General features: G+C 38.8%; 1 protein-coding gene across 1 annotated transcript in view; it reads left to right on the plus strand.

Moving 5' to 3' along the window:
• Pstpip2 (proline-serine-threonine phosphatase interacting protein 2) overlaps positions 1-25,712 on the plus strand; it is an 89,431-nt gene that overhangs the window by 23,380 nt on the left and 40,339 nt on the right. The window contains exons 2-3 of the mRNA XM_063231747.1: positions 13,140-13,240; positions 22,384-22,461. Coding sequence (XP_063087817.1) covers positions 13,140-13,240; positions 22,384-22,461 — 179 coding nt within the window. The remainder of the gene's footprint in view (positions 1-13,139; positions 13,241-22,383; positions 22,462-25,712) is intronic.

The following is a 25,712-nucleotide window of genomic DNA, read 5'->3' on the forward strand; positions in this document are numbered from 1 at the left end:
TGTGTGTGTATGTGTATGTGTGTGTGTGTATAGTGGTGCTACCCCCTCTAGTCCACAGGGACAACACCTGTGTAAACCCCTTCTAAACCCTGCTGGAAGACAGATTTGGGATGAGAGTCCTCCTTTGCTTCTCTTGCCTCAATAACTTTTCTCTTGACTTAATTAGACTATGAGTAGCTGGACTTGGATCCACTAACACTTTTGGTACCTTAATAGTTTTTTGTTTGTTTTGTTTTGTTTTGTTTTGTTGAGACAGATTCTCACTATGCAGTTCTGGCTGGCCTGGAGCTCGCTTTGTAGCCCATGTTGGTCTCGAACTCTTAATGATCCTCCTGCCTCAGCCTCCCAAGTGCTGGGATTACAGGTGTGAGCCACCATGCCCAGCTCCTTAATAGTTTTTTTTAAATGATAGAGGAAGTCTTCACTTATTATTTATGTTTTCAACACTTTAGGGATTAATTTTATTTATCTACTTTCCTTAGAGACATTATGATAAATTTAAATTTAGAAAGAAATCTCACTAATGTTTTTAATTTGATTAAATTTATCTTAAGGTTCTAGATGTATTTGGGTAGAATAGAGCCTTTCCAAAAGTGGATGTTTCCATTTTGGACCAGGTTTATTTTTAGAATATACTGAAATCTTGATCTGTGTGCTCTCATAATATTTTGTAATTTTGTTTCAAAAAGACTTATTCTTCATAGGAATTGTGTAGATTTTGTCAGCATTGTGTATAGGATCTTTGTATTTTTAATTGTACTTTTAAGTGGCTATTGTTGAGATATAAAGGAAAGCCAAGTCATTTTTTTCTTTTTGTACTTGACAGTCTGATTTTTTGAAGTTGAAAATTGTATTAGCAATTTCTAATACTTTTGCCTTTTGAATTGAGAAAGAAGGTGGGGCAGGAGGAGGCATTTGGAGGCATTTTCTTTGAATGTTCGCTTTGAAGGCTGCTAGGTGTGCTCCTTGCTGCCCTCGTCCCCATGCGCGCTTGAGGAGGCTGCTGCAGGGTGTGGTCCTCACTAGCTGCTGCCTTGGCAGAAATGTCAGAAGCCACAGCTCTGCTTCCGCCCAGTGTGGGCAGGCGCTGGCTGGGATCCCAGTGTCCTCTAAGCACCCTTCGGAGTTCCCCAGGGCTGCTCCACTCCCAGCCCCTGCTGACTAGGAGCTTGTGACTAAGGTTCTGGGATTCTGTGGGGTGGGTTTATATGCCTTCTGCTCTGTTTTGTCTGTTTTCCAGCCTTTGTCCACCTAGTCATATCTGCTTTTTACATTACGGAAACTCCTACAAGGCCTCAGTTTCTTCACTGGGTCCCTATTTTCTATTGTTGTTTTGTGGCTTGGGAACAGATGTGCAATATGCATGAAGGTTTGATTTGTCATTAAGGGATGGATGCAGAGAGAAAAGCTTCAGACTGTAAAAATAATGTCCATATATTGCTGGAAATTTGGAAAATACTGAAAAGCGCTATGAGGAGAATTACTTTCAACATTTTGTTTTGTTTGGTTGAGATGGGGCCCTATTATGTAGTTCAGGCTGGCCGTGAACTTGAGGCCATCCTTCTGTCTCAGTCTCCTGATTTATAGGCACGCACCCCCCTCACACTGGCATTTGTAACATTTTGATGTGTATTGTTCCAACCCTTGTTTTTTCTTCTTCTTACTGTGTTCTTACATGGCAGAGTTAGTTTCTCGGATGGATTCTAGTTTCACTCATTTGCAATCCAGTGGCACTGCTTTTTTTATTGCCCTGCTGACATGAGAGGAGGGACATTTAGATGTGAGGATCTAGCCTTGACAAAGCGGGGGTGGTTAGGGTTGTAGGAGGTGGGGAGGCAGAGTGTGGAATGCTGGAGCAGGGACCACGGTGGGATTTCATTCTTGCCTTCTCAAACCCACTACTGTTGTTTTAGAGAAAATTGAAGGACACAACTGTTATAGTGTCTTTGACCTTGGGCCGAGGAGAACATAGTTGAAGACACTGGCAGCAGTTTTCATCTACTTTGCTGAGATTTCTCTGACACTTCTTCAGCTGCTTCCCAGTGACCATATTGGTGTATTTGCTTATTTGTTTTTTGGTGTTTTTGAGACAGAGTCTCACTATGCAGCTCAGGCTGGCCTTGAACTCGCTGTGATCTTTTTGCTTCAGCCACCCAAATTCTGGGATCACAGGTGTGTGCCATCCCACCTGGCAACTACACATATTTCTGATTAGTAACAGGCTATGTTTATTTCACTATTGTAGTGACAAAACGTTAGACAGGGTCTTGTGCTCAAATCAGAGCAGTTATGTGGCTGACAAGTTTAAGGGTACAGATTTCAAACTCAGATGCCTGTAATCCCAGCACTCTTAAGAAGCTGATGCAGGAGGATCACAAGTTTGAACTTAGTCTGAGCAATTTAGTAATATAGCAAGATTCTACCCCAAAATTTAAAAAGGGGATAGGAGTGCAAATGAGCATTAGTGAGAATACTCAGTTCAATCCTCAGTACAACTGACAACAGATTTTGAATCTCAGTGTGTTGTCCTATACAATGAAGATAATAATAATGATATCTGTATTATAACACTTGAGATTAAACAAGATGTAAAACAGTTGGTATGCTATTTTGCACACAGCCAGTACTCAATGTGTATCAGATATAGTTATTAATGTTAATGAATAACTCTTCTATATTTGCAGTTTGATGTTTGGTTTTGATTCTTTGGGTAATAAATAGGAAAAAAAGATTAAAATGAGCCAGATATGATGACTATGCATGGCTTTCTGGGAGATTGAGGCAGGAAGAACAAAAGTTTGAGCCCAGCCTGGGTAACTCAATGACTTAGCGAGACTCTCAAAAAAAAGAACACAGTTAAAAAGGGTTGGAGATGTAGCTCAGTGTGAAGTTCGTGGGTTTAATTCTCAGTACTGGAAAGAAAGAAAATATTAAGATTGAAGGCATAGGGAGATAAAACAAAGTCCTTGGTCTTTACCTCAAGCCTACGTTGTCTTAGCTTTTAATAAATAACTGAGAAATTTGGATAATATTGTTGATTGACATTTAAAATGTTCCTTAGTGTGGCTGGAGGTAGTGATAAAGAGAATTTCCTTCCTTGTGTTTCATTTTCTCTACTCATAAAACATGGAAATAACTCCATCTCACTCTGTGTATGGGCCACGTTGTGGCCCTTTAATGCAAAGTAAAACGAACTTATGTCCTGTAAGTCAGGCCTCAAATGCTGCCTTTGCAATGCAAAATAAATGGCCTTTTCCCTAGTTCACTAGGGCTTTCTGGACTTCCAGAACATATCAATGCCAATTTACATGTTTTACTCAAAATTAGAGGTTTTAAAATGAAATGCAAACCACAGAGAGTCTTATCTGGCTCCTTCTTTACACTTTTCTAATGTCATTCTGTCCTCTCCCCATTCGCTAGTTTTCTTCCTGGTAGGTTTCTCCACGCAGGAACTGTGATAAATCTTACAGTTTTTATAGTTTCTGTGGTAGCAGTTCTCAAACTGCATTGCATTCGCGTAGGAAGAATATAAAACAGTAGGGATTCCCTTGCCTTACTCTGGTTTAGAATTGGCAGGTCTGGGATGGGATCATGGAATTTACATATCTAACGAGCTAGCTGGGTGAGGCTAGCTCAGGTGGTTCTTGGAGCCCATACCTGGAGAACCTGTGTGTAGTAGACATCATGATTTGGGTTTGAAATGCAGCATAGAAGCAAACGTGAGGATGTTCAGTGGCAGCATCAGTAGACTTACAGCGAGCTTTAAGGCTTCAAGCGCTGTTTGCTTTTCCCCTGCTCTCTTTCTTCTGCCCAAACTCACAGGGATAGAAGACGTGGGAAAGGAACAGAGAAACAAGAAGCAAGCTCTGAAGGCCCCTGCAACATGGTACTTGGGCTGGGAAGGAAGAAGGTGTGCAATAAGTGTGCCTCAATAGCTGTGAAAAAACCCTCCTGGGACCTAGAGCTGGGCAGCAGTGTTACCCTCCACACTGCAACTCATTACACCGCCCCTTTAAATTCCCCTTCCCAGGCTGGATGTCCACAATTCTTTCCAGGGGACAGTGCTAGGAGCTGAATCCAGGGTCTTCTGCTTGTAGAGGAGTGTTCTACCACTGAGCTTACATTCTCTATGTTGTTCCTTGGCCTACACTTCTGCTGTGGGGGGCTCATATGTGCCCTCTTACTGGTTCTGGCCAGTTTTCTGTCTTCAAACTGAGGTGGCTTCATGGTTGAGTGGTAATCAAATATCTATGATTTTTTTTTTATTTTAAAAGAAGATTAAGATAAAAGAGGGCATAACAAAACAGGTCAGAACAGAATATCTTAAAATGTGAATGCCATTTGTCTCTTTTACACTTTGCACATTACTAAGCCTTGTGTTCTGGGTCTTGGGGGGAATGTGCTAGATAGTTGGTTCTGTCCTCAGATGGTCACTTAATGGTCTCAACCTGGCTCTTGCCTTCCACCTTCCCTAGATCACTCCTCTGCTTTCTCCTTTCTCCTTCTTTCTTCTCCCTGCCTTAGCCAGGACTCCGAGGCCAGACATATCCAGCGCTTAATTTCCTTTGTTCTTTCTGATGACTGTTGTCCTCCCATTAATCCTCTGAATGCTAAATTTTTCTCATCCTTTAATTTTTTGAGATATAATGCACATAAGAAATATATATATATATATATATATATATATTTTTTTTTTTTTTTTTTTTTTTTTTTTTTTTTTGTACCAGGAATGCAACTCACAACCTCATGCTTACTAGGCAAGCACTTGAGCTGTGGAGCTAAATCCCCAGCACAATATTTTCAGAAACTGCATACAGGCAGATAGCTCCCATGCCCGCACCTCTACAGAGATATGTTTATAGGATATGGGTCACATGGATGTGTGCATTTCTGTCATCCTAGAAAGCTCCATCCTGGCCCTTCCCACTAAGCTCCTAATTTCTCCCTTGAGTCTTATTCCTTTCTTTTTTTTCTTCCTTCCTTCCTTCCTTCCTTCCTTCCTTCCTTCCTTCCTTCCTTCCTGTTTTTTCTTTTTCTTTTAAAGAATCTTTTATCTTTTTGAGACAGGGTCTCACTAAACAGTTCAGGCTGGCCTCAAACTCACAGAGATCCTCCTGCCTCAGCTTTCTGAGTGCTGGCAATACAGGCATGTGCCACCATACCTGGCCCTCTTCTTATTTCTTTTACTGTGAATTCATCTTGCTATTACCAGATTGTCCAGATTCTTGATATCCTAAAAGAAGAACTGAGCAGCACATCCAAGAGTAGCAGCAGGATTAATGATTTATGTGAAAGAGGAAAGACAAAATATACTCCAGAGGAAACAGGCCAGTGAGAAGAGCTCCTGGCTTTGAGGGGACTTGGTGCTGAGACTTTTGAACCTTACAGTTTGGGGTGGAATTGAGGGCAGTTCAATCTGAAGTATGAACAGTTTGACTTGGCCCCTCTCTTTGGAGTTTTAACCTATTGTGGTCCTTGTGGAAACCATTATAGTTCGAAACCCATGGGGGAAATCAGATCTGCATAGTCAGTGGCATGGTAATTAGGATTGAAGTCAGCTAAGGGTTGCAGAAGACCACCGAGTGCATGCTTGGGGATTTGCTGTGTCTAAGCTAAGTTACCTGGTTGCCTTTTCCTACTGTATTTAGACCTGGGCATCCTGGACCTAGGCTAATGGCTAACTCAGAAGGCAGATCTAGTCCCCCTTCTAGCAGGCTCCAAGCTGGGTGTTTGTTTGTTTCTGGCTATTGCCTTGGTTACCTCATATTTTAGGTCCTGTTGCTACTTCCATGGTGATTCCCCAAACCACCAAGAATTGGAATTGGAGTCATTTCTCTTTTTGGTCGATTGGAGGTGGAAAGAGAATTTGGAAAAAGTTGTTCATTGGGAGCAGTTTGTGTATCAGAGCCTAGATAAGCTATGGGACAAACACCTGTCCATTTGGAAGAAAGGCATAGGAAGGCTTTACTTCCTCAAAGAACACTCCTGGGGTAACAAGTACCGAATCAAGCTAGAAAAGGGGATGTTGTGTAAGTGCTGGGGGCCTTCCTGAAGAAACATCAAGTTGCAAATGCCTTTTTTGTTAATGGTTGAAAAGAGGAAGGTTGTGGCTGAGATACATTTGGGTTTGGTTTTCTTATAGAGGCAGTGCCTCTGAACTGATGAAAAACTGTCCATAAACAGAGCAAAAATCAGCAAGCTAGAGGTGAGATTAGGGATTTGAGAAGGGGAGGTCTTCCCTGATAGAAGCCAGAATTTTTATCTTGTGTGTTGGGTGGGTTTGGTGAACTGAGAAAGGCAGAGATTGGTTTAGGGAAAAGATTGTGGTGGTATTGATGGTAGACTGTAGCCTTGTGGTCTAAGGTATAGGTAGAGTTACAGTGAGTGACATTGCCCAGAGCCTGAGAGTACTGAGGGCGATCTATGGTCTCTCTACAGATTGCAGACTGAACAACAAAGAAGTCTCCTGAAAATATTGGACCAGGAATATAGTCATCCTAAGTGGTTTAAATTTGGCTGTATAAGGGGCTGGGGATTTAGCTCAGCGGCATAAGTGCCTGCCTTGCAAGCAGGCAGTCATGAGTTCGATCCCCGGTACCGATAAAAAGGAAAAAGACAAAAAAAAAAAAAAAAAAGAAAAGAAAAAATTTGGCTGTATAGATTTGTACAGAGAACTGGTGGAAGTAGTAGAACATGACAGGTAATGAGGATGTAGATGTCTTGAGAGTCTAGTCAGAAGGGTCTACAGGATATGCCTGGGTAGCCCATTTGGGACGAAGAAGTAGGCATAACCAGCGATTTTGTGCTAGGGATCTACTGGTGAATTTTACAAAGAATGTGAGGCATTTGTGTAGACTGAGGTCAGGAAAAAGTCTGAGATTGACAGTGGGTTGAATACTAATCATAAATAACATTATAGAGCAAGTCAAGGCAAGTATCTGGGATTTTCATAAACATTCTAGGATTTTGATGCAGCAAGGAAATTATTTGTAGCACCAGAGAGTAAACCGGAGTAGGCAGGAAAATAACCAAATACGAATGCAAAATAGAAGCCCAAAACCTATTTTTATGTTGGTGTAACTCAATGGTCATTGCTCTACGATAGTCTTGGTGTTGTCTGATAAAGTCTCCTTATAACAGAAAGTCCCAAAGCTTCTAATAGATCAAGGTAAATTACAGTCAATTAAAGCAGTTAAGAATGTATCCAAGCTTTTAGAATTACAATCATTATTCTTACTCATTAGAGAATGACTTATCTGTGGTTGGGTTCTTGCATTTCCTTCTGAATAGGTACTACAGGTCCTCAACATGCTCATAAGAATATTTTTTTTCTGCTGGTTGCTTGTTTCAGGTGGTTTAGTTGGAGCTAGTTTGATCCTAGTGAGGTGATCCTAGAGAGTGAATTTAAAAAGAAAAATCGTATTTGTTTTTTCCTGTCAATTTTACAGTGGTTAGAGTGGCTAAAATGATGGGGAAAGGGCTCCTCCATTTTGGTCTTAACCGGTCTGCAGGCGTCTTAAGAAGCACTTGGTCCACATGGTAGACCTAAGCGGGCCCAGGTCTGTGAGCTGGTAGGACATTATTTCCATACTGTTGAATAACGTGTTGAATTTCCCCCACAATGATAATATTCTGTAAGAATCTACTCACCTCAGGCCCTATCATGATGTTGATGTTAGCATGGCTAACTTCAAGTTTGCAAAGATATCTGCCTATGTTTTTTTCTAAAAACTTTATATTTTAGCTTTACATTTGAGTCTATGATTTATCTCAAATTAAATTTTCTGGCATAGTTTGAAAACTATGTAAACGCAGGACCATTTTTTCAGAACCATTTTTCAGGACCATTTCCCCACTGCATAGCTTTGGCACCTTCATTGAAGGTCAGTTGATCATACACAAATGAGTCTATTTCTGGATTCTGTTCTGTTCCGTTGGTCGTCTTGTTTATCCTCAGATCAGTACCATATTGTTCCAGCGACCATAACTTCATGGAAATATTTCAAAGCAGGTGGTATAAATCCTCCATCTTTGTTTTTCTCTTTTGGTCCTTTCTATTATTTTTTAATTGTTTTTATTTATTTATTTATTTGATAGTCTCACTATGCAGTTCAGGCTGGCCTTGAGCTCACTTTGTAGCTCCTCTTGCCTCATCCTCCTGAGTACTGGGATTACAGGCATGTGCCACTATGCCTGACATTTTGACCTATTCTAGTCCTTTGTAATTCTTCGTACATTTTAGGTTAACTTGCACTTATCTACAACAGAGACTTTTGAGATTTGATGGGGGTTGTGCTGAGTGTATAGATCAATGTGGAGAATGCTGTTATGAAAGGAAAGAAGGGAAAAGTAAAAATGAGAAAAGAAAGAAAATATGGAAACAAAGCTTTGTAAATAGGCAGTGAGGAAGGGTTGAAGAGAGGGTTGGGGGTGAGGGGGAAATGTTACATCATGTACAGATACAAATTCTCTATCATAAAGAAGATTGTTATCCAAAATGAATATGATTGGCACCCAAAATGTACCAATAAATCTAATTTAAAAAAGAGAATGCCGATACATTAACAGTTCACTCTTTTAATTCACAAACATGGAATATGCTAACCTTTACTAATGTCTTCTTTCATTGCTTCCAACAATATTTTTCTAATTTCAGTCAATACACTTTATACAACTTCTGAAGTATTTATTCTAAAATAGTTCATCATTTTTATGCCATTGTAAATGATGTTTGAAAGCTTTCCTTTTCTTTTTTGTTAATCATCTAAAAGTCCAGCTCTTTTGGTATATGTTCCTATGTCCTGCAATCGTATCACACTTACTTAGTGACAGTAATTTTTTTATCAGCTCGTTAAGATTTTCTATGTAAGTATTATGCTGTTTTCAAAAGTTTGGCTTCTTTTGTTTTGTTTTTGAGACAGAGTCTTGCTGTGTAGTCCAGGCTGGCAGCAAACTCACATGTACCACCTTGCCTGGCTATGATATACTATACTTTTATATAGTCCTTGTTAATATTTTGGAAAATATTTTTACATCTCTGCTCATGAAAGATATTTTCCTGTAATGTGCCTTTAATTGTTTTGATAAGAGGATTATGATTTATAAAATCAGGTTTAGATTCATAAAATGAGAAGTATTTTTGATTTTTCTATTTTCTGAGAGACTTTGATGGTATTTATCATCTTAAATATTTGATAGAATTCCACAATAAATTCTCTTGGGTTTTATGTTTTCATTGTAAGAAGTCTTTTTTTTTTTTTTTGTCTTTTTAAGACAGGGTCTCGCTATGCAGTTCAGGTGACCTGGAGCTCACTTTGTAGCCCAGGTTGGTCTTGAACTTGCAGCAATCCTCCTGCCTCAGCCTCCCCGAGTGCTGGAATTACAGGAGTGCTTCATGACACTTGGCTTCATTGTACGGAGTCTTTGAGTTATGGATTCAGCTTCCTTAAAGATGTAGGACTACTCAGATATATGTTTTATTCTATCTTTCAAAGACATTTCATCATAGTTCATTACATTCCCTTATGTTTTTAACATCTGTAGATCTGACTTATTGATTAAAAATCTGTGTTGGTGTTTCTTCTTTCATTCTGATGCCAGCAATTTTTTTTTTCAATTTACAAGTTCACTGTTTTTTTTTTTTTTTTCTTTTCTTTTCTTTTTCTCTTCTTTTTGTACCAGGTATCAAACTCAGGACCTTGCACTTGCTAGGCAGGTGCTTATACTGCTGAGTTATATCCCTTGCCCTGATATTGCTAATTTTCTCTCTTCCTCTGTCTTATATTTGGCCAACCTAACTTATTTTCATTACACTTTTCAAAAGGCAAAAAAAAAATTTTTTTTGTGTGTACCAGGAATTGAACTTAGGACCTTGTGTTTACCAAGCAGGTGCTGTCCACTGAGCTATATCGTTGGTCCCCCAAAAGGTTCATTTTTTATTACATTAATTTTTTCTGTTGTTTATTCTATCTCATTGTATTTCACTATTTATATTTATTTATATTTCTTTTTTCTACCTACTACAATTTAATTTGTTCTTTCTTTTCTAATTACTTAAATTAAAAGCTTAGAGCACTAATTTTTTTCCATTTTTTGAGACAGGGTCTTTTTTATGTAGTTCAGGCTGGTCTTGAACTCATGTAGCACAGACTGGCTTCAAACTCTCAGAGAGCAATCTTTAGGTTTCAGCTTTTCAAGTGCTGGGATTGCTCACATACACCACCATGCCTGGCTAAACTACTAATTTTAAAATGATTTTTTCTTTTCTTTTCTTCTTCTTCTTCTTTTTTTTTTTTTTTTTTTTTGTCTCTTTCCTTTTTATCGGTACCAGGGATCGAACTCATGACTGCCTGCTTGCAAGGCAGGTGCTTATGCTGCTGAGCTAAATCCCCAGACGCTTTTCTTTTCTAATGTAAGTATGTAAACCTATAGATTTTTCTATTTTATAATTGCTCAACAAGTTTTGTTATTTTTTTCATTGTGAACTGGTTTGAAGTATTTAAAAATTTCTCATGTAAGTCAGTCATTTTAAAATACTTTCTTTTATCTGATAACTAGCATGTCTTGTTTTTCTACAGCATTCTTTCCATATTTATTTCTAGTTTTATATACTTAATGACTTTACTTGTGTGTACCTATTTGTTTTATGTACATTTTTTCCAGCTTTAGGGATTGAATCTAGGGACATTCTACCTCTGAGCACTTCTCAGCCCTTTTTATTATTTATGTTGGGACAGGATCTTGCTAAATTGGTCAGGCAGGACTCAAATTTGTATCCTCCAAATTTGTATCAGCCTCCAGTGCTGTGAGATTTTAGTCATGCACCACCATGCCTGGCTTATTGTACCTGTTTTATCTACATGGTTCCCTAGGTAGCCCCTCCCATACAAAATTCTATCTCATGCTTGTAAAATTTTTAACACTTTGTATGTAGTTACTATGAAATTAACAGTCACCATTAATGTGAGAGCTACTGTGAATGACTCTAAATCCTCTGTAATGAGTCAGTTACTTTTTAAAAGATGACTACCAATGACATAAAATAGTAAAAGCATGTATAAATGGCCGGAGGTAGAAATGCATATTGTCCTTTTGGAGGCAAGGGAAGAAAACAGTGCAGTAAAAGCTGGATTTGGTAGAGGGTTCTGGTAAGCAAGCTGAATATGTCAGAGTTGTGAATTTGGCACACTTTCCTGATGGAGATCTGTCGTGCTGTCCTAGTTGCCATTCACTTGAGTGCACCTTGAACTACATTCACACTGTTCTGCTCAGTCCTTGTAGTTAGTTTACCATTCCTATGGTGGCTGCCAGGGAGACGTTTCCAAATCAAATCTCCCACCACTCTGAACTTGGCCTTGCGCACACTGTCTTCTGAGGGTTTCCTTTTTTGGTTGCTTCAGAGCATGTAGATGTGGTTGGGTTGGAGTATGCAGATGTTCCTCTGAAACAACAATTTTTTTTTGTTTTTAAGACCAGCAGCTAGGAGTTCTGGTATTTTGGGTTGTTTCCAGGAAACTCTGGTCAAGCTTTACCCTTTCTGTTTCTTTCAGAGAATCTGCAACCTTAATTAAGAGAGGGGAAATCACCTTCTAAATAAACATTGTAAGACAGAATAACTCAAGCACCTTTTTTTGTGGGGGAGAATCAAAAACTTTTGTCTACAAACCAATTTTGATATTCATTTGTCTTTGTTTTCATTGTTCTTTTCTGATATAACTGGCTGGGTATAGAATAGGCATTTTTATTTTACAGAGTTTTACTAAAGGCTTTTGATGTGCATCATATTAAGATAGGTTTTCTAGGAGAGAGATGTAGGAATGGCCCAAGACTTGAATGTAACCCCAGGTACTTGCAGTAGGATTGGGACAGAAAGACTTCGGTGATATCAAATTTCAAATTCAGATGATGGGGTCCATATGGAGGGGGTAAGGCTTTGAGACAGAGGGGTCTGTATGGAGGGGATAAAGATTTGTAGGGGCTGTTTTTTGTCTTTCTCATGGCCTACATCCATGCTGAAACAATAATCATAAAGCTTAGATATCAACACATGTGTAACTCAGATTTAGTCATATGTCTACCTATAAAATTTGTGATACTTACATAAATCCATTAAAAAATGCAATGTGAGGTATGGCTCCTTAAGTTTCCAGGGGCCATGTTGTATCACCTTCAGGCCTTAATCCTGCTGGATGTCTCTGGAACCATTGTCTGCTCAACCAGGCCACCATGAGTGGCAGCAAGTGGAGCAGAAAGTATTTTGCTTCTGCAGTGTCCTAGGTGGGTAGAGGTAGCTTTAAAATCCCTCACCCCACTCAGCACTGTTCCTGCTCTGCAGACTAGGGCTAGGAATGAAGGGGCCTTTGTGTCTGCTCTTCCTTGGCCGGGTGGGTGTGTCCAAAGGCCCATCCTTAGATGGCACATCCCAGAATAAAATATGGCTAAACTACTAATTTTAAAAACACTTAAGTCTTTTCCCCTAAATTTGGGGCCAGTGACCTCATGGCATATGCTGGATGCTGGCTCGCCTTCATGCTTCTAGTGGGTAGTAGACCCCTTTCTCCCACTCTGCAGCAGGTGCCTGGCAAAGATACCCTGGGCCCTCAGTGCGGCTGACTGGCCATGGAAAGAGCTGTCCGAGTTAAGCTTGGTGGCAAGTTTGAGGAATAAGTGAAAAAATTACCCTTATAATAGACCCTGGTTAAGATGGACATGAGCATGACTCAATTTTCCCCCAGTAGTCTGAAGACACACCTAGCAGAGGACTGCGGGGCGGGGGGGGGGGGCGGCGGGGGGCGGGTGCACAGCTCCACCTCCCTCTTCTGGCCTGACTTGGGGCACAAGTGGAAGGGAGGGAGAGGCCCATGCCAGGCCTCCTCTCTCACCCACAGAGCTCATTCATCTGCCACTTCATGTTTTGTGGCCCTTTGGTTTCTTCATTTAAAAGATAAAAACTTTTATACAGTCGTATGCATTTTTACTTAATATATTTGTTCTCTCTGGTTGCTTGTCTTAGAGGTACAGCAGTTCAGGCAAGTGGCCCTGCCAGCCCCCCCCCCCCCCCAAGTCCCATCTGCTCTTCAGGCCTCAGGGCTGCTGTCTGTGCTGTTCTTGCTCTGACACTGTGTTTTCTTTTCCACCAGAGCACTGATATCCTCAGCACTATTGGCTATGATACCATCATCCAGCATTTGAACAATGGTCGCAAGAACTGCAAAGAGTTGGAGGACTTTTTAAAAGAAAGGTACGTTGCTCTGTCCTCTCCAATTTTGGTGGACCAGGATGCCAAACAAGGAATGCTGTTTTTTTTTTTTTTTTTAAAACAGTATTGGAGATTGAACCAAAGGCCTTCACATTGAACTACATCCCCAATCCTTTTTGTTTTTTTATTTTGAGATAGGATCTTGCTAAATTGCTAAATTGCCTAGCCTGGGCTTGGACTGTGGCCCTCCTGCCTCAGCCTCCCAAAGTGTTGAGATTACAGGCATGCAGCACCAACCCTGGCTGCATGTAATGTTATTGATTGTGCTTAACATTTCTGAAGAGCTGCTGTAGGTTACCCAGTGATACTCAAGAAGTAAATTGTTTCTCTGTTCTGAAGTTCTCAGGAACCAGCCTAAGAGATAGGATTTATGAATGAAACAAACAAAATGTAGTAAATATACACAGTACATTAAGTCATGTGGTAAGAATAACACTCAAAGACCACATGGTGGAAAGAGATTGTTGGCAGGAGAAGGCGCCTCAGATAAGTGCCAGGAGTGTCTGGTGCCTGCGGGGGAATGGCAGGCTTGGAAGTGGAAATGAGCATGGCCCAAATGGTAAGAAGGGCAACAGTCCCATTCAGAGACCAGGAACGCGAGGGAGGTATGGGGGAAGGTGAGGGCGGACCATGCTGTCTTGTAGGCCCCAGGGGAGAATGTGTTCCATGCCTTTCTCTCAGCTGCTGGTATCACTGACAGTCCTTGGGGTGTGCTGATTCATAGCCCCTCAAATCTCCCTTCACCATCACATAGCATTCTCTCTGTGTGTTGTTGCACTGTCTTTTTATTTTTATGTATGTATTTTTGACTGTACAGTTCAACTTTTTCCTTTAATAAAATCAGAGCATGCTCAGCACATGCAGTGCTAGCATCTAATACATAAAACAGTTACTAAAGCAACAGTGCTTTGAGGTTTAATCCCTACACAGGCAAGATTAACTTGAGTCCTTTTTTTTTTTCAGTATCAGGGATTGAACTCATACTTGCTAGACAAGCGCTGTGCCACTGAGCTATATCTGTGGCCCCATTAACTCAATTCTTACATGAGTTTTGAAACTTTAACTGAAAATATTGTTTGCTGATTAAACTTGTTCAAATGCTAGTGGCAAATGTACAAGTCACTGATTATCCCAGTACAACAAAGACAAACCACAATTTGAGGATTGAGATTCAGTGAAAAAAAATACACACAACTAAATAAAACGCACACATCAAACATCTGAGAATCTGGACACTTCAGTGTTTGAAATGTTCCATTAATATGTTAAGACAAGTGTATCGAATCCTTGGCATGATGTAATTTGAAGCCACCAATTTTGTTTTTACTAACATCAAAAAGTTATGGCTACCCTGCCTGTGCCGGGTCTGCTTAATATGTCTTAGTGTTAAAAGCTGACACTACCCCAAAATATGTAATTTCATGCATATGGTGACAGTCAGCATTCAAACACCAGTGTTTTTGTATTGTCTTTAATTTCATTATTGCGCATTTGAGAGATGCAAATTAAAATAATACCGAGATTCCCTCTCACTCCAGAAAGAATGGCTATCATCAAGGAATCAATCACTAACTAATGATGGAAAGGCTGTGGGGAAAAGCAACTCTCCTCACTATTGGTGGGAGGCAGATTGGTGCAACCACTGTAGAAATCAGTATGAAAAAAAAAAGAAATCAGTATTGGAGATTCCTTAAAAAATAGGATTAGAGGTCCCATTCTACCCAGGTATTCCTCTTCTGGGTGCTGCCCAGAAAAATTACAAATATCACACCACAGCAATACATGTGCATGTTTATATCAGCACAATTTGTAATAGCTAAATTTTGGAAACAATGTAAATGCCCAGCAACCTAGGAATGGATAAAAAAGTTATAATCTTTTTATGCAATCAAATACTACTCAGCCAAAAAGAAGGATAGATAAACTTGAGACCTTTATAGGTAAATGAATATAACTTGAGACCATTTTCATAAGTGAAATAAATTGAACTCATATGTGTTAACATCATATTGTCTGATATGAGAAACTGAAAGAGTAAATAAGGTCCAAAATGTGCAATACGTATTGTGAAATGGGAAGAAATCGTTCAAAAAGAAAAAGGAACTAGCATGGAGGAAAGGGGAAAGGAAGTAAGGGAAAAGAAAAAAAATACAAGATAGTTTTGTTACTAGTTTCTCTTAGTTCATTGAAAAGAAAGATTTGTGCTAATATCATTTGGAGAATTTTTTATGTTCCTCTCTTGTTCTGTAACTACTTCAAAGATAACAATACTCATGTATTAACTCTTGTTATTCTATTGTTATGAAATTTTGTTTTACTTTTTTCCCCCATAAAATAAAAAAATAAACTTTCAAGTAACAGAGCCAGGGATGCAGCTCAGTGGTTCAGTCCCTGCTTCCTAAGTACAAGGACCTGAGTTCAATTCCTGGTGTCAAACCCCCCTCCCAAAAACAAAAACAAAAAGCTTTCAAAGGACAGCTTTTAGGCTTACAAAAATAAATATTTGTCTAAGTGTTCAATAAACATTACATAAAACTAGTAGCAAAAAAATATCTGGAAATCTGTCATGTGCGAATAATTTTCTTCCCACCTGTCATTCCCAGGGTCTCATAAATTTTAGAATCTAGTTCCATCCCCTTCCTAGACAAGCTACATTCAGTAACTTCCAAGAGACAAAATAAGATTGGAAGTTTTAAGGACATGCACATAAGATATTTTTTTTCTCTGAATGTGCAATAAAAGAAGTACTTTGTAAAAAGTTATGAAAAAATGTGCAAGGTCCTAAACTTAGACTAACTGAAATAGCACCCTAACAATTGACCTCAATACTGTCAGGTGTATCTACTTAATAAAATGTTTAGAACAGGGCACACAGTACTTGTAAATCTATTGCACTTTAGGAAATTTTTACCATCTTCCTATGCCATCATAAAAGGATTGAATGTTTTAATCATTGCATTCTGGCCAAAAATTAGCCCCGAACTTAAAGTGGAAGAGGCATTTATTAGTGGACAGTGCTCATCTTTGGCCAGATGGAGCATAGACAGACTATAAATACAATGGAAACGTATGAAACTAAACCTGACTAAACTGCACTGTAGAGCAGAATCAACACCCACGTTTCCAACCTGTGTGATCACAAAGATTTCAGTGTATGGATCTTCTGGAGCCATTTTTACAAAGTCTATAGTCAGCCAGTTTAATGTCTCAATGCAGCTTGAACAGAGTAATGTGAGTGGCATTTAAAATAAAGCATGCTGTGTAATTCTTCTGTTCATACCCTCTTGACCAAAAAACACCAACACTAGCATAGATTATTAGACCAGAAATCAGCCAGGCTTCTAATGTGAGGTGGTCATTGCTGTGGGCAGCCATTCTGCCATTTCAGCCTCATTTATGGCAGGTATATGAAAAGTCTAAGTAGATGAATTCTCCTAAAACCTAGTGTAAGACCTTTAAGTTTTTCCTGTAGTAACCTGTGCATATTTGAGCAGCTCATAATTAATGGTCTGCCTACACACTGAAAAAGGCCTTGCTCTCTTTACTTGAATTAACTTTGAAAATAGTGCTCTAAATGTGTGCATGTATTCATATACCACCTCATCATGACTGGAATGGCTTGTTTAAAGACTGTTGTGTTTGCAATACCTATCTAGGATAGGACAAGCTAATCAGAACCTTAAGTTAATATATTTTGTCACATTAGAAACTAATTACATTAATATGCCTCAAGACACTTGTTTGTTTCCTCCCAATCTGTGACTATGTTTATTCCTTATAATATTTATGGGTGAATTGATGATTCCTGTTAAGTTGTATTACACTTGTGTGCCAGAGTTTGATTTTAGCCCAAGTTCAATACATTTATTTTGTCAAAACAGTTGATATTTTGAGCATTACTGAACCATTACTGAACTAACATCAAAATAAAAAGTTGTCCAGGACTTACTGTGTGGGAGAGGCATCTTGAACCCGCAGATGCACAGTGACTACTGGTGACCACAGAGGCCTCCATAGAGAAACGCATCAGTGGAATGGAGCAGTGGACACAGTTGACTACAGTGGCTGGAATTTAAGAATAAGTTTCAAGATTTCTGAAAAAAAAAAAGAGACTTTAGGAAGATGGTAGAGTGGTGAATAGCAGAGAAATAGCCTCTGTGAGACTTCATGTACGATGCCAGAATAAAACAATGAGAGGAGAAGGAAAAGGGATGTGGGTCTCCAGGACCGAGGAGGGATCTGAAGTGAGAATTGAAGCCCATGGGGAGAATGAAGAGAGAGACCTCAATGCAGAAGAATTGACAAGTTGTGCTTTCTCCTAAGCCTAGTTTGCTAAAATTAATCTGGCCTCCGTCTGCCCACTCTGTCTTCCAGTGGAGACATGCTCTGAAATAGACATTCTGTTCTTCTTTTTCTCCTTTTTTACCTTGATCTTGTTTTGGTGTATGAACATTGTTTCTAGATTTTTTTCTATTCTGTTGTTGTTTTTTTTGATTTCTCTCTTTCCCTCCTGTCTTCTACACCAGTTTTCAAAATTTGTATGGTCTTCCTTTGTCTCCAACTTTGCTTCTTTTTTTTTTATTTTGAAGAGAATAAGACCAAACAAAACAAAACAAAATAGAGCCAATCAAAATAAAACAGTTAACAGGACACAGGACTTCAAAACAAGACAATAGGAAATCCATAACAGCTACCATAATGCCTCTTGTCTTCAAATTAGCTGTTTATACCATCAAACATAATAAAGTCAAACAAAACAAAATAGAATAAAATCAATGAAAACAAAACACTGAAAGCAATACAGGGCTTCTAAACTAGATAGCGGGAAATTAACAATGGCTATCATAATATACTTAGTTATCTTTGAAATAGCTGCCTATACTATCCAATATAATCAATATAATAATATCCAATATAATACAGCAAAACAGACCAATGGCTTAAAAACAAGATAATAGGAAATTAACAATAGCTACCTCCTTCCCCTTTCAGATGTCTTCCTTTCACTTTTACAGTATCCATTGTGCATTTTGGATCTTACTATGTCCCTCAGTCTCTTGACAACACAATGTTCATCCATGTTGACTCTGAACCATTTTACCCAGGAGCATGATCTCAAGTTGCATCTATTTACCTACAAGAGCCTCCAGGTTATCCTTAAAGCTGAGTACCTATAAAGATTTCCATTGTATAAATATATCATATTGTTCTTAACCATTCTGTGGTTGATGGACAAGCTACTCCTGTCTTTTCCTTATTCCCTGTCCCATGGGAGCATTCTTTTCTCACTTTTGATTTTTCAGTCTATGAATTTCCTTTCGAGTCAAATGTGTTTCTTGTATAGAGTATATTGATGGATCCTGTCTCCCAATCCACTTTGCCTGTGTTTCTTTTTATTGGTGAGTTCCAGTCATCTATGTTAATGGCTGTGGCCAACATGTACTGGCTCATCTCTGTCTTCCTATTTTCCTGCCATTGGCTTTCTACTTTTCTCCTCCATTCAACTGCTTGCCCTGCTTAGTGATCCCCTCTGCTGCTGTTCCTGGAACTGTGGTCGTTTTTATCTCTCTCTAGAATATCTTTTAGTATTCTTTGTAGAGTTGGTTTGGTAGCCATGAATTCCTTCAGTTGTTCTTTGTCATGGAAATATCTTGTTTATCCATTAATTTTGAAAGATAGATTTGTGGTGTATATGAATCAGGCCTGGAAGTTGTTTTCTTTCAGGACTTGAAATACTTCACTCCAATCTCTTCTTGACTTGATAGTTTGTGTTGAGAAGTCTGTTTTGAGTCTGATGAGTTTTTCTTTGTAGTTGATCTGTTTTTTTTTTTCTCTAGTAGCCTTTAATATTCTGTTCTTGTGCTGAATTTCTTGGATCTTGATTAGTATATGTCTGGGTGTAGATTTATTTTGATTATGGCTAGCTAGAGTTCTCTATGCCTCATTTATCTGTATGTCAGGTCTTTTTCCTATGCTTGTGAAGTTCTCTGCTATTACTTCTGTAAATAGTCTTATTTCATTTGTGTTGATCCCTACTTTTTTATTGACACCTATTACGTTTAAATTATTTTTCTTTGCACCATCTTATAGCTGTTAAATTGTTATTTCCTGGTGTATTGTTATTTTTAAGAGCTCTCTCCTTTAATGGTTGCTAGCTGAAAACCTGTCTTCAAGATCTGAAAGTTTATCTTCAGTTTCTTTCAAGTGATTTTGTCAGCTTTTGATGGAGTTTTCAATTTCCTGGATATCCCTTTAAATCTGTTTGATGCGTTCTGTGTCTCTCTCATATTGTTCATTCAAGGTTTCCTTCATTTTCCTGTGCTCCTCTATTTTTTATCCATATCTTCTTTAGATATGCTCAGCAATTCTTTTATTATGTTTATCTTTTCTTCTCTTACTGAAATAGCATTTCTCTCTGTCTTTTTTTTTTATACCAGGGATTGAACTTAAGGCCCTGTGCTTGCCAGGCAGGCGCCTGTGCCATTGAGCCCCTGAAGCAGCATTTCTGATCTAATTTCTTTTATAGCCTCATGAAGTTTCTTTACTTTAGTTGCCATCACTTTAGAAACTTCAGGTGTGCAACTCCTGATCTTTCCATGTTTAAGTCTCCTGGACTTGTTCTGCATGGATTGGAGGCCAGAGACTGCCTTTTGCTTCTTCATCTTGACATTTTCCTGGGTTCTTCCTGACAAGCAGGTTGTGGGGTCCCAGGCACTTCCTGTGTTGGTTGTCCATCCATAGTGTAGTAGAATGGGTCAGGTACCTAGTTTCTCCTATCCTAGGTTCCCAGGGGAGTATTAGGGTACAAGGCTGGCTTCTCCAGACATGCACAGCTCTTCTGAGGCTCCCCAATGGTGGCAGGTTCTTGGTACTTGGCTACCTGGTTCTCATCATTGGAACTGGCTACTGGTCCCTGATGGCTGATGGCAGCTGCATAGGAGCATCGATGTTCAGTTTCTTCTTTTGGTGTTTATAGTTCTGTGCTAATGTCTGTGTTGTATCTCAGAGATGGTTGGATATGGATGTGATCTTGGCATCTGTGTGCATCTGTGCACCAGGCTGTTTTCCTGGGTCTTGAGGTTTCTTTCAGCCTTACATTCTTACATCCGCCCTGCCTTCTGGGATGCAAGGGTGAGGCTCAGATCACAAAGTCACTGACTTCAAGTTGTCTGCCCTCCGGGATTGAATGGAGGGGCACAGAGCATGGACTCACTGTCTTCCCTGCAGCCTTGCCTCTAATCTCTTCCTCTTCTTCCATTTCTCTATTTTTCCCCCTTTTTAAAATTTTCTCCCCTGAGAATAAAATCACTATATTAAGGGCTTATTTACTGATTAGTTCTAATTTTATTGTATAACCACAAATCTAGTTCATATGGCTAAAGGTAGCAAATTAATAATTAACCACAGTTTATCATTTTCTAGGCTGTGTTTGATGCTATTATTTTTGCTGATTGTATCACTTTAGCCAAAGTGACATAATTGTTCTAACCATTGTTCTTCCTATTATACCAACACTGAGTTGCCTAAGGGTCATAAAAATACTATAGGCCAATGCCAAAGAACCAGGGGCTGGATCAAGTAGACAGTAACTCCTTATCCCTGATAAATTGAAGAGGTAGGATCTTGCAACAGACTCAAAATCCAAAAGCCAACTGGACATGGAATTCCAGCATTGGGAGGCTGAGGCAAGAGGATCACTGCAAGTTTAAGGCCAGCCTGAGTTACATAATGAGAAGCAAGATCCTATCTGAAGCGCACAATTCCCCTTTTCCTTTCCCCTCTTCTCATTGGTCTGTCTCAGCAGCTTCACTTTTGATCCCAAATCCAGCCTTATCCAGCCCATAGTATTAGATTATGATGGTTTAAACTCATCTAATACACGCACATGCGCGCGCGCGCGCACACACACACACACACACACACACACACAGAAAGAAACAAAGAAAGGAAAAAAACTCGATGTAGGTGAGGGTTCTTGAGAATGGAAGGTTTTGGTGGACATACACATTGAGACAGCATCTTCGAAGGGTAGTTTGGTACAATCTTTCAAATTTTAAAGTACAAGTAAATTTACTTTCTCAGAACTCTTAGACATTACCAGAATACCCATGAATAGATGTCTAAGGAATTTCATTTAGTGGTTTTCTTTCTTCCCTTTCTTTTTTGGTGGTAATAAAAAATTGGCAACAAATCAAGAACCCTGTAACAAAGGACACATCTCAAACATGGTGGTTCTGTCCATGCTAATAATATGCTTTGTGTTGTTTGACTCTTTTTCAGTAAAAATATATTAATTTATTAGTCATATAGTTTTTAAAATTATTTATTTTTTTCAAGTCCGTTTTATTTCAAGGAGAAAAAAAGAAAAAACAAACAAAATTTCAAAAACTGAAGAAAGAAAGTGAACTAGATGAGTTTAAATCATCTTGGCCTAGTACTATGGGCTGGATAAGGCTGGAGCTGGGATCAAAAGTGCTGAGAGAAACCAATGGGAAGAGGGGAAAGGAAGAGGGGAATTGTGTGCTTCGGACAGACGTTGCAACCTGGAGAACAAGCAGTCATTTTGTGAGACACATTGGCTGCAGAGTTTATATCTTGCAATTCCCTTTTCTTTGGTACAGATTAGTTGTGTATTTGAAGTGACTGTGAGTGAAGAATTCCGCAGAGTGGTAGAAGACCCACTTGCAGACAGTAGAGGAGGGCTGGGCCCCCGTGTGCAGTGTTTGTTGGATATAGTTCTTTCTCCACTTAAAAAAGTGCTCAGGTCAGGTGCAGTCGCCTTACCTCTGGTCCCAGTCATTCAGAAAGAAGAGGGAGAAGGATCACTTGAGCCCAGAACTTGGAGTCTAGCCTGTTGTTGAGACCTATCTCAATAACAAAAGCTCAGTTTTGTTGTGATGTCCATCCTTGAGACTTTTATCTGGAAAATACCACGTTATGGGTGAAAGCCACTGTTCTTTTTGTAATTCTTCCTTGTTATAAAGGCAGTTTTACATTTTAAAGAATGGCATCATGCCTGAGTTACTGCTATGAAGGGCAACTTTGCTTTCAAGGACAGTGCTGGGTGTGTTTCCTAAGGGTCAGCTCTGAGTAAGACCCATGGCCCTCTCTTCTGTTTCCCTTAGGGCATCCATTGAAGAAAAATATGGCAAGGATCTGCTCAGCTTGTCTAGGAAGAAGCCATGTGGACAGTCGGAGATCAAGTAGGTGCTGTGTGTCTTTCAGGTTTCCAGGTTGGCTAAGATTGTCTCAAGCTCCCAGCAGGCTGCAGTGTGTTAGTTGAAAATAATTTTAATCTTACTTCCAATTTTGAAAAAAATAGAGCTAAACAGAAGACTTAAAATAACCAGGAGGGCACAACCTATCATTAATATTTCATTTTCCTTGAAATTTATTATATGCATACTTTTTTGCATAAAGGTATATATAATTTTATGCTAGAAATATAATAGAAGGACTTCTTGTTTTATAGGTAGAATATATTTTCAATAAGATAATTATATAATATAAATATACAATTATATAATTATGTATTTTAGGATTTGTAGTAGTTATGAGAAATATCTTTTTTTTAGTTACCCCCAGTGTGAGATTTTTGCATCATAATTATTCTTCAACCACTCACTGAATACTTTGAGAATACAGAAATGACCAAGATGTGGTATCTACTTTGAAACACTTCCTTATGTACAGACTGGCTTCATATTCTCAAATAGGACCTACACTTTGAAAGCCTTCAGAATTAGTTCAGTGCTTTGCACCAGTGTCCCCTCAGAGCTCCTAATGGAACAGACAAGAGTTGGCATGCTACATTATCAAATTTCATTAAGGCAGTCTGAAGAATCCTAATCCAAAAATTTGGCTGACAGTGGTCCTAGGTGGTCCAGTCTACTACGTACCTAGCAAACATGAATGCAGATCCTTTCTGAAGACCCACAATGAACGCTGAGCTCATTATGCATATGGAAATAAATTACTATGAATATGAGTCAAAAGAAGCAGTAAGTAGCAACAAGAGATATGCAGGGACTTGAATTAACAGATCTAAAAACCAAACCTGTATACTATGTTTAAAGAAAATGAATGAGCCATGTAGTGAGGCATGTGCCTGTAATCTTAGCATTGAGGGAGTATGAGGCAGGGAGATCACAAGTTCAAGACTTGCCAGGGCAATTTAGTGAGAAGCTGTCTCAAAGAGAGAAAAATAAAAGGCTGTGGATGCAGCTCAGTGATTCAATCCCCAGAACTTAAAAATAGGAAGGAGAGAGTGAAGGAAGGTAGGAAGGAAGGAGAGGAGGGAAAAAGAGAGTATGAGAGGGAAGAAAGGAAAGGAAGGAAGGAAGGGAAACAAAAAGTGTGAACTTAATGTATGAATGACATAACTTTCAGAAGTCTCCAAGAATGCTTGAAATGAAAAAAATCACCAGGGCCTGGAGACATGGTTAGGGTGATGGTCAAAAGATACAACACCTCAGATGGGAGAAGTAAGGTAAAGAGCTCTGTTGTACAACATTGTGATTATAATTAACAACAAAGAATTGGACTGTAAACTGCTGACAGAGTAGATTTTAAATGTTGTTATTACAAAAAAAAGCAGGTCTGTAGAAGAAGTAATGTATATGTTGATTAGTTCTGCTGAGCCATTCCACAGGGTGTACACATTTTGAAATGTCATGTAATACAGAGTAAATATGAAATCTTTACTTGTCATTTAATAAAATTTAGAAAATGAAATCACCCAGAACTTATCCCAGGAAAAACAAGTCCTAATAAAATCTAAAAATTATTTTTAAAAGTCAGAGAATAACAAAAAACAGGAAAAAATTAAGAGATGTGGAGAGTAAAGTAATGTATCATGCACATTTAATCAGAATTCCAGAAGATATAATAGAGAGAAGGAGAAGAAATGTTTGTTTGTTTGCTTGCTTGGGTATTAGAATTGAACTCAGGACCTTGAAACTGCCAGGTAGGCACTGTGCCACTGAGCTGTATCCCTGGCCTAAGAAGAAATCTTTGAAGCAACAAAAATTGAGGATTTTTTAGAAGTTATGGGAGCCATAAATCCTCAGATTCAGGAAGCAAAGCAAATTCCAAGAATGATAAATTCATGATGACATAAGGGTAATCAAACTGAGCAAGACTCAAAATGATGAAAAGTATAATGTGATGCAGAAAGAATGATTATGCATTAATGAACATTAGCTGGGCGTGGTGGTGCATCCCTGTTATCCCAGCACTGGGGAGCCTGAGACCAGAGGATCAATTCAGTTTGAGACAAGCCTGTGCTACAAAGTCAGTTCAAGGCCAGCCTGAACTGCATAGTGAAACCCTGTCTCAAACAAACCAACAAACATTAAGGCACATTTATTATTAGAGTGACAGCTGGGTTTTCAACATTAACATTGAAACCAGATGCTGTGCAATTCTGTCTTTAAAGTACTAAGAGGAAATAATTATCAACCTGGAATTGTATATGCAGAGAAATTATTTTTTCAAGAAAGGATAAAAAAATAAATATGTTCTTAGAGAAACAAAAATTTTGAAATGAAAATTGTTTAGACAATCAAAATTTTAAAATGGATTTTCAGTAAAGGTACTTTGAAATGATATCCTCAGGAAGAAGGAAAATAGACTAGGAAGAAAAGTTCTAAAGTTCAGGAAACAATAGTGAGAAATGATATCACAAACATGAGTAAATCAAAAGTTTATGAAGAAACAGTATTTATGTTAGTTCTTGGGATTTAAAAAACAAGATGGAATGTAAATATTGGATAATGCCAGGCATGGTGGTGCACACTGTAATCCTAGGAGGCAGGAGTTTTACTGTTAGTTCACTGCCACGCTGGGCTACGTAGTGAGTTCAGAAGCAGTCTGAACTACATAGAGAGAGATTCTAAAAAACAGCAACAAAAAATTGGATAGTAGTAACTAAACATAATAAAAATATATGGTTAGTAGTAACATGGTTTGGCAGGAAGAGTGCTTTGAATTAAAACATTCTTGGAGGTTTCTTTGTTTAGGGTGAGAATAAAATATCAACTTTAGCTTCTAGTGAACTTTGGGGCAGATTCTTCCCTATCAAGCCTGCAAATGAGAATGCAGTGTGGCTAGGCCTTGATTGTAGTCTGTGAGACTCTAAGCACAGAATCCAGTGACTGTTAATCCACACACACTGTGAGATAATATATATTTATTATTTTATACTGCTGGGTTTATTCCACAGCAATAGAAAAACTAATATAATTTGTTTAATGTCTGTCTCATCCAGTAGACGCTAAGGTTTGGGATGATGCCTGTCTTGTACCACTGAATCACCAACATCTGACACAATGCTTGGCCCATGATCAATAAATATATGATGACTGAGTGAATAAAAAGAAGGCATTCAGGAACAAGAGTTTGAATTCTTCTCTATTGCCTTGTTTTTGTGATTCTAATTGCTATACTTTAAACA

This window comes from Cavia porcellus, unplaced genomic scaffold (assembly GCF_034190915.1).
Source record: "Cavia porcellus strain 051 isolate PalLab524CR breed Dunkin Hartley unplaced genomic scaffold, mCavPor4.1 scaffold_20, whole genome shotgun sequence".
NCBI classification, from domain to species: Eukaryota; Metazoa; Chordata; class Mammalia; order Rodentia; family Caviidae; genus Cavia; species Cavia porcellus.